The sequence below is a fragment of the Amphiura filiformis genome, chromosome 11, assembly GCF_039555335.1.
Source record: "Amphiura filiformis chromosome 11, Afil_fr2py, whole genome shotgun sequence".
In the NCBI taxonomy this organism is placed as follows: Eukaryota; Metazoa; Echinodermata; class Ophiuroidea; order Amphilepidida; family Amphiuridae; genus Amphiura; species Amphiura filiformis.
In genome coordinates, this window is record NC_092638.1 from 57,385,146 (window position 1) to 57,401,144 (window position 15,999).

General features: G+C 36.4%; 1 protein-coding gene across 2 annotated transcripts; it reads left to right on the forward strand.

The window, feature by feature from the left end:
* Window positions 1–2,643: 2,643 nt before the first annotated feature.
* Window positions 2,644–15,561, forward strand: LOC140165058 (globin-like). Of its 2 annotated transcripts, none has more exons than XM_072188475.1 (4): window positions 2,644–2,797; window positions 9,305–9,407; window positions 9,916–10,144; window positions 12,555–15,561. In XM_072188475.1, exons 1-4 carry the CDS (start codon window positions 2,785–2,787, stop codon window positions 12,726–12,728), a joined length of 519 nt encoding a protein of 172 aa, XP_072044576.1. In that variant the 5' UTR covers window positions 2,644–2,784; the 3' UTR covers window positions 12,729–15,561. The 2 variants fall into 2 exon arrangements, with proteins under 2 accessions (XP_072044576.1, XP_072044577.1); XM_072188476.1 differs by having other exon boundaries at window positions 9,308–9,407.
* Window positions 15,562–15,999: the final 438 nt, after the last annotated feature.

The following is a 15,999-nucleotide window of genomic DNA, read 5'->3' on the forward strand; positions in this document are numbered from 1 at the left end:
TTCTGCTAGTCTTCACGGGGGTTGGGGGTACTTCGATACTTTTTGGACGGGGTGTGATGTGAGGCTCCAGACTTGAAAATCTTCCAAGGGCTTTTTGACCGTGGAAAGGCATACTGCAGTTACTGTATGTTTTCCTACACTCAATACACAGTGCTCTTTCCCATTGACGCGTGACCTCTACAAATAGCCCTACGTTAACAGTATGGGGATATGACTAGTTAACGTCGCTGTGTGAAAAATAACCGGCCAATATTAAAAGTACTCTTCTAAAGTTCTAGAAAATATAGTTTTTAACATGTCCTAAATTTTTAGCTAATTTAGATGTTTGGAAATATTCGTACTTTGGTGTTTTAGTTAATGTTATAGGTAATAGTACATTGCCTAGTTAACGTCGCTGTGTGAAAAATAACCGGCCAATATTAAAAGTACTCTTCTAAAATTCTAGACAATATAGTTTTGTAACATGTCCTAAATTTTTAGCTAATTTAGGTGTTTGGAGAGGGTCGTACTTTTGTGTTTTAGGAAGGATATGTAAACGACAGATAACACCAAAAATATGACGAAATTATTTCCAAACCGTGTTAAGTCAACAATCATTATGTTGCTCATTTTCAAGAATGCTGGTTTACAAAAAGCACGTCATTGTCTCATTTCGTGAACAATGGTACACATACCATTGTTTCCTTTCGTTTTCTTTATAATCGGTTACCCAACTGAAGCTTTAATACAAACTTTATTGCGATATCGCACATGAAAACAGTCACATGTGCACAGCCAGAGAAGATCCGATTTAATCAGTTGAGCTGTTTCAATGAGTGTTATCTTGGTTTAATAGCTTTTAATGGGGTTAAGTCCTGCAAAGGTCGAGATGAATTCTACTGTAGACATGACTGCATCATGGTACCCATTTCAAAGAATTTTCTCACAAATATAGACCCATGTCTAAGGATTTCGTTGAAATATATAGAGGTGGAAAAGGGGTTTATGTCAAAAACGGACCAAGCCAAAAATATGGACCCATGGTGCACTCCAAGTTGAACATCGATACATCAGGGGTATTCGAGGTGTCGGTGTCGGTAACCGGGGTCGGTAACCGAAAACCGTCTCAATACCCTCAAAACAACTGATGCGATTGATGCGCAGTTGATTGATTGGGTATTTTAGCAATCATAAAACAAAACGTTAATAATAATACCAAAAGAGTATTTTAATGACCAGTGTATTGATAATCATATCTTTCGGTCCAATGACCTTTGATGTTGACATAATACAAGTACTTTGACCAAAACTGAAATCTATTCTTGCTTCCATAACGTCGTGTAAATGAAACAAATACAGGTTGTCCCAAAATGATCCGAACACTTGGATGGCCTATGATATTAATACTTTATTTCATTTCAATTTATCGATGGTTTAGAACAAAAGATATGCACACAAAGGGGTAAAAAACCAACTGGGCGAGATTTATATGCATTAAGGTTAGCAATTATTTTAAACTGTTGCGATTTGGTAGTTCACAGCATCTAGCGAAAGGTAGTGAGATTTGACAAAAATTGCATTGATCATTTCATAGCGAGCGTGTAGAAGATTTCAAATATCATATTATATACTTTTGTAGGTCCTGTGGTTCTTGAGTTATGTTGTAAAGAGGGCTGAAACAACAACACTTTTGTAAAACGTACATAACTCATTAACAACAATAGGCCTAAATCAAGCACGTTTTCAAAGTATATGAGAATGAACTTTTGCAAAACAACTCAATAATAATATTGATATAAATAATGAAAATCGATTTTTTTTTTTGGCTGCTTCGATTACAGGCCTTGGAAATTAGTCGAAATACAAAATATGATACTGAGTTGGTGTAAAAAAACAACAATATTTTTTGAGAAAATCGCACACAAAATCCACTTTTTTTGCCTAAATTGTTTGGAACCAGGCCCGTAGCCAGGATTAATTTTGTGAATGCGACGGGCTCAAAAAAGGACCTTTTGTGAATGCGAATATTTTTTAACCTTTTTCCTTCTGATTTTTTTTTACAGAAAAAGTGGACCTTTTTATTCAGATTGGCATGGGGTGCGTCGTACACCCTGGCTACGGCTTTGTTTGGAACACACTTTAGAAAAAGCAAAAATCAAGAATTTTACTTCCGGGGATTTTTTTTTTTTTTTAATACATGTTTCACTATTTTCTAAAATTATTCACCATTTGAGCGTCAAGATATTTTTTGGACCCCCTGTACAGTACATAATCGTGGTATTCCAACTAATTTTGCATCTTGTGTACAACAAAATGGACGTGCACCTCACCCGGGCACCTCACACCACACATAACATACCAGAAATCACATCAAACGGAAAAAACAATAAGTAATTTGCTTACAAATAAATATTGACCCTAGTTTATTGACATTAGTTTTTGAACGTGAAGGAATTTCAAGCAAAAAATCGGCGCGTGCTCAAGACACCGTTATACAATGTATATCTTTTATATATTAAATATCAACAAAGTGTGGAGGTGGGGTTTAAAGGGAGCCAATCAGGGTAAAGTTTGGTTAAGTTTAGGTGACCAGTCCAGGGTTAGTACCCAATAGTCAATAATACATTGCAAGTCAGATGTAATTTTTAACGAAAAAGAATTGAATTTATATTACTTGTTGCATTCATTCTCAGTCGGAATTGATTTCATGTGATGTGATGAACCATCTATGAGAAAACCATTGGAATATAAATCTGCATTGTGTTCTCCGTGACGTAGAAATCGTACCAGAAATAGCAATTAAAAATGGAGGTTGGTGGTGAGTTCAATATCGAATTAATTACTGTAGATATCTTGTATACAAAAGTATAAACATGATAAATTTAAGTGTTTAGGATTTCGATAACACTTTGAACATGAACACTTCTGAACGTGGTGTTTTTGGGTGTGTTTTTTTTCATTTACACATAAGCAGCGTATAAAGTATAGAACAGTTTCGCAACTAAACACCAGTAGCAAGCTAGCTCTTTTTCTATAGAGACGCTATATTTTTGGCTCTGTAGTTTTGATATTTTGCTTGCTAATTATTTGCTTTAATTTGATTAATCTATATGCTTGCTTCCCACTAGTATAGATTCAATTGCTGTATATATATTTTTATTGTTTGTTCCTGAGGAAGGGCAGTTTATCTGCTCGAAACGTCGGTTGTATTTTTGTAGTTTATTAACTTAACTACTAATACTATCCCTGTGGTTTTGAATTTTTACTAGTGCAGTAACAGTGTACACCATTCTGGTTTAGGCCCTACATACTGCATTAGTCCGTGTTTTGTTCCCTACACCAAGTTGGTATACCTGGCTCGAATCTTTCTAAACCCCGAAAGTAAACACATGAACAAAACAGCCGGTTTTAAACATTTAAAATTTTACTTTCATATTGTCTACTTTCTAAACAATTGAAAGTTGGCATGTTTAATTTTAGAACAAACTACTCTTATGTATAAAATGTCTGGGTTTAGGTATTTACTTTGGTGTTTAGATGTTTAACCCGGTGAAACTGTTATACTATAAATGTTTAAATGAAATATCAAACGTCTACAGTGTTTAAACATGTTTAAAGTGTTTATATCGAAACCCTAAACACTTGGATTTACAGTGTACCGTATACGTTTTGCCTACTTTTATCATTGCTTGAATCTTATTCTACAAACTATAGAAATAGGTTCTCAACACAAAACTGTGAGCAAAGGCCAATGGCCGAGATATCGTCAAAGCAAATTGCGTTCAGTGTGTTTGGCTCGCGCTCGCTACTGTGCACCTTTACTGTTGCAGAGCCAATTTGTTTATAACCGAAATATCACGCACTAATAAAGGATTATTAAACTCAAGGATTGGGTTATTCCATTTATCCACCTGTGGAAGATTTTGAAAACATCTTTCACAGTGGAAGTGCGAATTTAAAATGAAATTAGCGCATTTACCAACTCTATTTGAACCTCACCCTCCCTCTGTCAAGATTCATGTTGAATCTTTCTCAGAGGGTGTATTTTTCAAAATCTTCCACGGGGTAGTGTGGATTTTAAATGGAATAGTGCTCAAAAGAAATCATAGAAATTGATATTTATTTGTCCTCTTACTGGAAAACGTAAAATGTAAAACAGGCTATTTCTTTATTCAGATTGGGGCCAAATTAGCTTAAAATTGCAAAATGCGGCGCGCTTTGCAAGCACTGGCCCATAAAATAGTAAATGCTATAGTAGGCTCACTTGGGGCTAAAATAGTCTGAAATTGACATTTTTCGCGCAAAAACGTCTCAACCGGAACAAAATATGCCCCCTCCCCCTCATAAATTTTAATGCTCCAAACACCCTCCTGAACAACATATCCAAAAAGGGCAAAAAGGGGCCCAGGGGAAAATGTTAATTTGCATATTTCCAAAATGGCCGCTTGTGCCGGTCTTAAATTTCAAAATTGGGAGAATGTGGATAAAAAAAAATCATCTTATTGTATTACTCTCATTATTAGGATTCAGAAAAAGTATAGTTTGACCTATATCTCTGATGTATAGGCCTAGTTCTTGAGTTATATGCATAAATGTCAAATGTCAAATTTTGTTCTCCATGATTATGTACAGGGATATAAAATATGCTCCGATTTCGCTCAAAGTGGTCTCAAATTGTTCCGCTTTGCCCTTTTCGGATATGTTGTTTAGCATCACTAGCAATCAAAAACATTGGTGTTCCATTTTTGTCTGGCTCGTACGTATTCAATTGAACATATATAGTACATAGGGGGCCTATATGCACATTCCAGAAAAGTAAAAAGTATTTTAAAGTTTTTAAATCAAAGTACTTTATAAGGGTTAGCACATTCATACAAACAACATGAGCGATTTAACCATATTATTTAATCGAGCATATTTAGACGATAACAACCTACAGTCCATAAACCCGGGCCAATAAACTCGATACGGACTAGTTTGTTGAAATTATAAATATACGATTATGTACCATTTTTAACGTTCCACAGATTTAATCTTATAGTAAGCAGTAGACAAAATCAGGATAGCGAAAATGTATTAATGTTTAATTACCCCCCCCCCCCCAATATTTTGCCAGGTGGGTGGTCCATTCAATCACCCCCCCCCCCCCCCCCCATGTTGACACCTGAATATGGGATTCTGACCAAATTAACCTCATTATTTGCCCATTTTAGCCACAAAAGTGCCAATTTTCGTGCACTTCGCGCGCATTTATTCCACTTTTGCACCATATTTCATCAGCTTAGCTTCAAAATAGCAAATTTTTTCGCGCGCATTTGTACCATAAACTTATTCTGTCGCCAAAAGGTGCTGGATTCACTGTACTTCAAAAAATGTTCCAACCCCTATCCCCCCTCCCCCATTTCAGAAAGAAATCTACGCCACTGCAGGCTAAAAACCTATTAAAAAAAGTAAATCTGCACATTTTGAAAGAAAAGAAATAACACAAAATTCTGATATGCCCCCACATATTTGGCCTCCCCCCCCCCCCCCCACCCCTTGGAACCTGGGACCTTTGTTCTGGACCAAAGCGAGGACAGAACCTATACTCCTCCTCGAGAAGGAGATCTTAAAATACTCATCGTGCACGCCCGAGGGCAGTATTTTGATGCTGCTGAAGAAGACATGACCGATTGAAGAAATGGAAGGACGACGGGTCTATCATAATTATCTGTTGGCATTAAGTGTTTGAAGGCCTATGCATTATCATAGTGCGTTGAAGAATTTAATATACAAAAATAAAGTGCTGCACCGTAAAACATTGGCATATTAAGATTTATAAAAGTAACAACCAAAAGAATATTGTGAAAGTTCATTTCCAATTCCGTGTCTCATGAATTGAAAGAGTCTTGATAGTTTGTGATCAGGAAGCATGGCGCCTACCAAGAAAACTCAGAAAAATACCAAGATTTCCAAGTTGCAATTAAAAGGATTACACAAGACAAACCGAACCGTTAAAACTCAACAAAAGCCGCAGCGAACAGGTATGTTTTCTGTTTCTCTATCAATTGTGCGTGATTTTTTCTTCCATTCGTTTTTGTTTCACTCAAATTAAAAGTGCATGAATCGGAGAGTGCACGTACTTGCAAATTAAGGTCCCAGATCCATCGCATGCACGGCAGGCGCGGTTGTTGGACCACGTATATAATAGTTTTTTCTCGAAGTTTGTATAAACCTTGTTGCAAATGTCATCTAGCCCTAATTTTACTTAATTCTAATAATTGCAATTGCAATAATTTTTAAGAAGTGAAAGTACAGATTACATCTTTTGTTTTATTTATTCATTCATTTATGCATTAGTTTATTCATGTGTTTATTCATCTATTATTTTTATTTTGGTCGATGTTAACCTCTTTTCCTTCTTCTTTTTCACCGCATATTTAAACATCTTTTCACTATAACTAATACTATTAATACTATTAGTAATAGCCTGCGCTAGAAACTACAGAAAAGAAAGCTTACCAATCCCTGACATAACACATTTAATATAAACATCTCAAAAAAAAGCAACCAACCTCCCTTAAACAATGACCATTAGGCCTATTCAAAAACGGGTGATTATATTACAAATCTGTAAAATGCGTTGGAAGCAGAATTTATTTTTGCACATTTTGACACCTCATTTGCAGCAATTGACTAAATATTGACGTCACAGCGTACATTTAAATCAACGTAGCCCAAGATTTGAAAGTTGCAGTAAATTATATTGATTTTGCATTCAGTATAATGGAAGGAAATCTGTGTAATGATATCTGAGTGTTTTTGTATTGTAAAATATTGTATGTAAGTGCAACTTTCAAATCTGGACCTCACTACATTAAATTGATCGGTGTTTTATTGTTTTCTAAGCTATCGTATCAAATGAGGTGTCAAAATGCGCAGAAATAAATTCTGCTTCCAACACATTTTACAGATTTGTAATACAATAGCCCCTTTTGAATAATCGCCATTATTTAAGGGGGGTTAGTTACTTTTTTTGAGATGTTTATAATAATATGTTGTAAATGGGGTATAAGGTTTTTAAGCGACAGAACTTGAAAATATACTGTGCACAAAAAGTACCCGAACACTTAAAACAAAAGCAATATCTCAAAGTCGTTAAAATCTAATATTGCAAAATACTAGTAAACTAAAGTAGAGGAAGAATTTTGTTCTGCGCATTAGAGAATGAATTTGGAGAAAACCTTCTGATAATTACAAACACTCGCTGAGCAGCAAGACCTTCCCTCTAAGCTTTTAATCCGATAAGCTGATTATCTATTTGTTTTCATGAATTGGAAGACATTCTTTGATGTATTACTGAGCTCAATCATCTGAAATTACTGGAGCGTGAGCCACCAAGGCTGGTGGCTCAGCATAGTATTTTATTAACAGAAGGTTTTCTCCTAATTCATTTCCTAATGTACTTTGATACCTTATTCGTCACGATGCGATTTTATTCCACTAAGCTTGGTCGAGTTTCAAAAGTGACAAATTTAGATATTTCCTCCTTCAAGCATATACTTCAAGGCAATTTCTGCATGTTACCATGGTATACGGTTCAATGAAGCCTAACGGACCCAACGCTCACTCCATGGTGATCAATATCTGCGTGCTTCGAGTAAAAAAGTCAATGCAAATTTGTGTCACTTTTGAAAAGTTCTCTTTTTTATTTAAATTCCTATAAGTTAGGAAAATATTTCTGTATCTATCGACTACTTTATTTTGTAATTTAGTTTTAGTCTTTAAGAAATGGCTTTTGTTTTAAGGGTACGGATACTTCTGGGCGCAGTATGCCATACATTTACCGATGACTTGGTATATGGCCTAATTATTCATTTAGATCCTAATTATAGGCCTAAAGGTCGCAGGGTGTAATATGCCACCAAGGTTAGTATAAGTTAACAATGCTATGGCAACATTTAAGATAGGTTTCTCGGGGGATCATCCTATTTTTGAATACGAACCCCGGGATACGAGCTGATACGAACTATATTTATCAAAACGTGATTTTGCTCGGTTGGTCATTACATTATAAATACGAAAAAAACGTAGGTTTGGAAAAATGGAAATAAATTTATTTTAAATGTTCGTATGGGTTATGCCGTAGACTTTCAGTGAAAAGCAGCAAAAGCTTCAAAATTTGTCGCCAAAAAACCCAGAAAACCAAATAAAAAAACAATAATCAAGAATATTATGTATTCATCCCCAAAGCCGAATAATTTTAACATGGCGAACTATAAAGTACATAAGCCTAAGTTTAAGGTTAGTTTTGTTAGTTTTGAAAGTCTAAACCCCATGTATTGGTAGTTTTAAAAAGGGTAGCTACCCCGATGTCTAATGAGACCTAATTTGATAAGATGGATGAAGATGGATGGATAGTACATTGGGTGTTCAAATATCTCTCTAATACGACTGACCCAGGTGTAAGGTAGATCATGACTTTAATAACTAAGGTATGCAGGATGGCAACTGTAACGAATTGGCAATTGCTTTAGGGAACGGACTTCATATTCTAGTACGAAAGGTCGGCATTGGTGACAGAGAAAAAATTAGATGAGCTAAGGGGACTGTCATTTTCTACGGAAGGGGATGGGTTGGGGGGAAACGGAGTGTGCATTTCCACCTCTCTCCAACACGTGTAACATATGCACTTTGGTGGGCAACGGAACCCATACATAAAGTGGTCAACATTTCTTCAATCGATTTTGTTACCTTCAACATTGTTTATGTTTCACTTATAAATTTATACTGGTATATAGTGAATCATATCAATTTGTAAGCGCTCTTTTTTAAAAGTCATAGTTCATTGAATTTACAACCGTATGACAAAACAGGCGAATATAGTAACTTTTTGCACTCGATTTGCATGAAGAGAATTAACCATTGCTCATTCTAGTGACTCTAGTATTTGGACAATATAAGTGTGCTTTTTCATTTAATGACATAAAATTTGAAAAATATTGTAAGGAACACTTGAGGTTTTGACTTTTAAAACCTACATTTTGGTCAAAAAATGTGCGAGGATAGGTAATTTTCAACAGATTTTCTACATTCGCTGAATTGTGTTATCTGTTGACCTAGTGACTAGAAGTGTTTGCTTGTTCTCTGCTTGGAAGCTCTTGGGACGAAAATGTGTGTTAAGGTGCATCAAGGTGGAAACTGTGTGCATGATGGTTTATAAGAGAATCGTTTTTGTATAGAAACCTTTCCATAATGTATATACTTTTCTCACACATGGTCCCATAAGCGCTGAAGCATATTTCCGTACGGAAAACCCAAATAAACTTTTGAATTGTCATTTCAGAAGGACCTTTGACGAAACAGCAAAAGACTCATATAAGGGACACATGGGCTCTACTTTACGCTAAAGAGAACAGAATGAAACTTGGCGTGGACATATTCGTATGGTAAGTTCCTATGACCAATTTTTTGTCCTTTGTAAAAATTGTTTATATGGTTCTATAAAGATACATGAGTTTTTTAAGCTCTACAGATCATCTTTGGTTCTTTGACATGTTTGAAGACTTTTTTATGAGGGTTCTTTGTTTTAAAAGTTATTAACTATTCTACATTGTTATGAGAGAGTAGGGTCTACGCTATTCTGATCTGAGATGATTCAAGTTCTGTAAAACATGAAATGGTTCTTTAAAGAACCGGAAGAGTTTTTTTATTAGCTAAAAGAACTTTTAGAACTATTTATCCAAAGCGCAAAAGAAAGCCAGTAAGATCTTAAACAGCTCCACTTTTACTCGCTAGTTTGATATGTCTCGTGTAAAACCATCGTCAACTGCTGCGTGAAAAACAACAACTTTGCAACTTCCAGCCCCGTACCCCCATACCCCCTCCCAAGTGAAATGGTGTCCTTAATTTAACAACGGTCTCTCTTTCTTCTGTTTGACTTCTTCTTCGCATTAGCTTCTTCACAACGCATCCAGATTACAGAAAGCTCTTCCGTGCCTTCAGAGATGAAGATGACATCCAGGCCTTGGCAAAGACACCCAAATTGAAGGCACATGCCTTCCGTGTACTGTCCGCTATTAACAACTTGTTGGAGCAGCTGGATGACCCCGAAGTGTTTGTAGAAATGGTCAAGAACTTAGCAAGAAGCCATCATGGACGTAATGTGGGCGCGGCCACCTTCAATGTAAGTATCCATCGATCACCAGAGTCAGGCGGGGGAGGAGGCGCACGACTTTCATAGTGATGGGGGTGTGCGGACAGCGATTCAAAAATAGGGGTCTTTCGGTGAAAGATTGCACACCAAGAAAAGGGGTCATTGGGTAAAGAAGACCCTAAAAGCTGGGGTCATTGGGTGAGAAGTACCATAAAAAATGGGGGTCATCAGTGAGTCTGGGCAACTTTGAGCCGTAATGCTATTAATACAAAAATTGTCAAAGTTTGCACCAGGCAGGCTGGCTATGCACCTGGGCTGCTCCTATACCACTCCCTCAGATGAGCATTATTTTGTAATTTGAATTTGCAGGCTTTTGATGACTTAGAAATTTAAAATATTAGAAGACATTCCATACCATTTTTCAAATCGTTACCAGATGTAAGATTCGTCGCTCGTTACCTATGAGTTTCATTCTTCATTTGCTATAATTCATGGTTCATCAGGTCATTATAATGACTAGAGGTATACCCGTATGGCCGTATGCATAACAGCACACATATAATTATAGAGTATTATAACTTTGTTGGAAAAATAGTTATGTAACATTTTGAAGATGTTTTGTATTTGCTTGTTGGGTAAATCATTAAAAGGGCATTTCGTGATCCACAGCCTAAAAACCGACTGTGGAAGATATTGGCTTAATATAGATTTTACCAAGTTCAAGTACATGAATCAGAATGCATCAGAGCTATTTATAGAACACATGCAGCAAGTGCAAATTGTTTATACCATGGTCACTGACTTTTGAAATTCACATTTTCGCGGATTTTGAGCCCAATCCTTTACCGATCGCAACCAAATGTGATCCCTGCATTCCACTGAAAGTAGCTTAGGACACTCCCCATATTTTCCTTGATCTCTCATATAAATTACAGCCCAATCGGACCAAGTTTAAAAATTGACCTTTGACCTTCGACCTCCGATTTCGACCGAAGGTAGTGTAGGACACTCCCCATATTTTCCTTGATCTCCCATATGAATTACAGCCCAATCGGACCAAGTTTAAATTTGACCTTTGACCTCCGATTTCGACAGAAGGTAGGATAGGACACTCCCCATATTTTCCTTGATCTCCCGTATGAATTACAGCCCAATCGGATCAAGTTTAAAATTTGACCTTTGACCTTCGACCTCCGATTTCGACCGAAGGTAGCTTAAGTCACTCCCTGTATTTTCCTTGATCTCCTGTATGAATTACAGCCCAATCGGACCAAGTTTAAAATTTGACCTTTGACCTTCGACCTCCGATTTCGAACGAAGGTAGCTTACGACACTCCCCGTATTTTCCTTGATCTCCTGTATGAATTACAGCCCAATCGGACCAAGTTTAAAATTTGACCTTTGACCTTCGACCTCCGATTTCGACCGAAGGTAGCTTACGACACTCCCCGTATTTTTCTGCATCCCCCGTGCGAATTTGGCGAGGCTCGGATCAAAACTGACGGAGCCTTTTGCACACACACATACCCACATACATACATACACGCATACAACATTAGGCAAATTATAGTAAGATAAAGAATACATGAACCCATGCCCCCAGCAGTAGTCATGCATGGAAAGGTAACATTTGAAAAATATAGTCTGCAGCACAAAAAGTAACGAGACAGATTTGACATAGAAAAAAGTTGACGTCATGAAATGAGATGTGCTTGTTTTGCGAGAAGGGACTATAAACATTCTCAATGCACAGAACATATACTGTTGTTGTTCACAGAAAAAACTCTGAATTAAGTAGGCTATTACAAATTTAATGGTTTTAAACATATGGATAAAATCAGCCGCTCATTTTTTATATATTAGTAAATTGTGATATTACAATGTTACATTATGTATATCAATATCATGAGAAATATGTGGACTAAAAAATAAGAAAATAATTTGAGCTTAGAATTTCAGCGTGATCAATCTGAGACTAGTAGTAGCATATAAACCGTGTTTTAAAAGTCCACAAACTCATGTATCTGATTTCCCTGTGCGATATTGCAATACTATAGGTATTATAGTTTCAGTTGGATGACATATTACAAAGCAAACGCATAGTAACACTACTTTGTTTCCCAAATGAGAACAATAGTCTGCATATTGTTATGCAGCATTGTTATGGTAAATAATAGTACAACTCATTGTTGCTAATGTCAAACTTGTCAAAGTGATTGAGATTGTATCACACAAGTAAATGAGCGCATGATATAATGTCCGCTCCATTTTTTCAGGAGAAATACGCATTAAAAAATTACAAAGAGTGTCAACTTGTAATGTAATAATTATTCTCTTCGAATAGAGATAAACTTGTTTTTGCATTAGAACTGCCCTTTAACATATCGCAGTTCATAACATACCACTTTCTGTTCTTTTTTCTCTTCTTCTATACATGTAGGATCTTGGACCAGTCCTGCTCACTTCTTTCGGCAAAAGTATCGGCGATAAGTTCACAAAAAAAGCCAGTGACGCCTGGCTTGCGGCCTATACGTTCATCGTACAGACTATGATGGCAGAATATGACGTCATTAACGGAGAAGGGGGAAGTGGGGGAAGCAGTCCAGAAAAGTAAAATACTCTACTCGGTCGATAGAAAAAGATAACCCAGAGCTTATAATACAGGTCCTATATTAATATAACAGACGGTTCGATCGGAAAATATCGAAAAGCACGTTTTCCTCTGCTTCAGTGTAGATATAAATTTAGGTACTCGAACTCCTCCCCCAACGCTAATTTGAAAAGGAGCAGTGGCGGCGGACGCATTACAAAACTGGGGGGGTCAGGACGTTTACTTGCAAAAATATAAATTTCAGACTATTTTAGCCCAAAATAAATGTGTGTGTTTGCTATTTGGTGGGCCAGTGTGCGCTTTGGGTGCAACATTTGGCCATTTTACCCAATTTTGGCCCCAAACACGGTGTTTATCGTGCTAAAAAGGAAGATACACAAGGCAATCATTGCTATATTTTTTTCTTCTATTATGATTTTAGGGTGACGTCCCCCTTGCACAAAAATAGGGGGCGTGTCCACCCCCTCCCCCGCTTCCGCTGCCTACGACGAGGAATGTTTAGTAACCCTAAACACGTGTTAGAGGAATATTAACTTATGTAAAATATGTACAAGACTTGGAAGTTCGACGGGTAATAAATTCTTAAAACTGCGTTAAAGTTTATTTTCATCTTTAAGAAGAATGTACTTTTCAAAAAAACATGAAATGAAGACACTTTATGGATAGCCGGCCATCCAGTAATAGAATCAAATTAATTTGTTCTTTCGATCGACCATCCATCGATGCATAGTCGATCCCTATTATTTATGAAATCAATTAATTGACTTTTGTTAATTGTGATAATTATGAATCTTTGGCAAGTACAAATTTACCAGTAATTTTGATTAATTAGTTGATAAAATCGGGGGATAGGCTTTTGCGGGCAGTCTTCAGTGAACGGCTCTTTTCAGAGCCATCAGTAGGCAAGGGGCGGTCTACAAGTCTCATTCTTTGGTACTTTGTTCTGAAGAAGTCAGAGCTACTCCTGACGAAAGCTTGACAGTTCTAAACTTGTCCGACGGCGAACCCACTAAAACCCCACTAATATTAATTGATACCGGTAGTTCATTAATAACAAGCATAGAAGTAGCACCGCCTGGTGCCCTCGTGAAAATGGGTTGTAAAATGTCGTGCATCTAATCTGCCTATAAAATATGACAAATACAGGCACAACAAAAAAATTGTTGAATATATGACACTATAATTATTTTTATTTTTGATAACAAAAATAAATAGTAATAAATTGTTATTACTGTTTAATTGTACAGTTATTTGCAACTTTTCAACATCATATTGTTTGTGAATATGCATTGTTGTCAGATTATTAGTAATTTTACGACATTTTAATGTGAAATTAACATTTTATTGTAGTGTAACTTGGTTTATTGCTATTTTGCTTAAAAAGTGAATGGAAAGTAGGTCAAGACTCAAGATACGCTTCTCGCCCAAAAAGTAATGCTGATTAACTCAGAGACTTTAAGATTAGGGTTAGATTGTAAGGTAAAAGGATAGAGGCACTCAACATTTCTCCTTTAATATTGCAAGATATCCGTCAAATTTTAATTTTGTTATTCTTTATTCAAAATGTTGAAATAATATTAGTAAAGTCTTATTCAGATTTCATTTGACAGCTTAACCATCGCGTATACGCGCGCGACGTCAAGCGTGTGCATTGGACCTTGTGCAAATAATACGCGCTGGACGGCTAGCAGTACGCTTAATTTGTAAAAGGGAATCTGAATAAGACTTTAATAACTGTCGGGAAGAGTTGCTGTCAACTTTAAGCTGAAATAACAGGGTAAAGTGAACGAAATCCCATAGTTATTTTGGCCATTTAACATGCAGTTCTATGGGACGACATAAAGTCATACGAAGACAACAAATTTGCGGATTCCATTTTGGGGCAAGTTGGGACATGTGTAAACATTACAAATATGCAAAAAAATCAGGTTTTAAGAAAATTAACCAATTTCAAGTTATAAGATAGTACATGTACATTAAGGCTTTAACATGGTTGATATGAAATTACCAGTGAATATGATGTTTTGCTAAGGTAAATTGCAACATGGATTAACTCCAACCGAAATCTATATACGACGTACAGTCGGTAGTTTCATGTCTTCGGTAATTTGTGAGGCTAAATATCTTCTTTTTTTCATATTTTATTATGTTTTCAATACAAGCGCTATCAAGCAAACCCAAGGGCACAATTTCTGTATTTTCTCAAAAGCAGTTTCAAAATATTATTACGTCTTGATGTAATGTATTCCCATTTTTGTATACAAAGGTGTTTTACGCAGTCCGAGCACTATTGGAACCTAATGAATTCATTACAAAAATGATTGTTAGGGTATCGGGTTCAATTCCCGAACCCATCACTTTAGAATGTGTTGGTTTTTTTTTGATAGGAAAACTTCGTCTTTAAGCATTTGTTGATGTTGAACGTGTACTAATTATTAATACTTCGGTTATCTTATGAGGCTCAAACCAAAATTATTGTAAATCTGAAATTAGTTTTTAAAGGGGCATTTCGTGATCTACAGCCTCATCCCCCACTTTTCCCAAAAAAAGTTGAGATTTTTACACCACTGGATAACTCTGGCTACATAATGTTTATGTACCAAATATTTCTTGCAGATTAATTCGTTTAGCAAAGATATCGTGAAATTTGAATTTCGTTCTGGTGCACCAGAACGAAATTACAACGCATTGTCTATGGAGCAGTGTAATACACATAATCATGCATAACTCGCGAACGCAAAATCGGAATCAACTGAAATTTTGGGAATAGGTTTTTTCGTGGATATCTAATGAAAAATGACATAAATAGAGGATGCTAGGATCACGAAATACTCCTTTAACTTGAATATTGTTAAATTTGTAAATTGCGATGACTACTATTATATTGTGTTACATAATCTATGTATATTATTGTAATAAAATCTTTTTAATGGAATCTTTGATAATTTTGAGTGATGCTTTAAATGCGTGGAATAAAAAACACTGCAAGCAACAGGAAAATCATATCGCAGTCACCAATCATGCCAATAGAGATTGGTCAAGTGCAGTGGCAGAGCCAGAATTTTCCAGGGAAGCGCATCACAGTGTCATCGCCCCGATATCTTCATTGCAGAAATCGCCAAATCTCCACAGCCACGCATGGCCATTTTGTTCCGACCTGTTAATAGTTTTGAGATGCATAATGGGCCGAGAACTAAGGCTACTGACAATAGCCCGGTGACTGACCTCTCTGTGTGTGAGTGAGCATGGTATGCGCCATGGGGTCATCTGCTCT

What these genes read in the sequence shown, in the direction of transcription:
- LOC140165058 (XM_072188475.1), top strand. An exon ending in GGCGTGGACATATTCGTATG is followed by an intron (nt 9,408 to 9,915) that starts GTAAGTTCCTAT and finishes TCTTCGCATTAG; the next exon opens with CTTCTTCACAACGCATCCAG. An exon ending in TGGGCGCGGCCACCTTCAAT is followed by an intron (nt 10,145 to 12,554) that starts GTAAGTATCCAT and finishes CTATACATGTAG; the next exon opens with GATCTTGGACCAGTCCTGCT.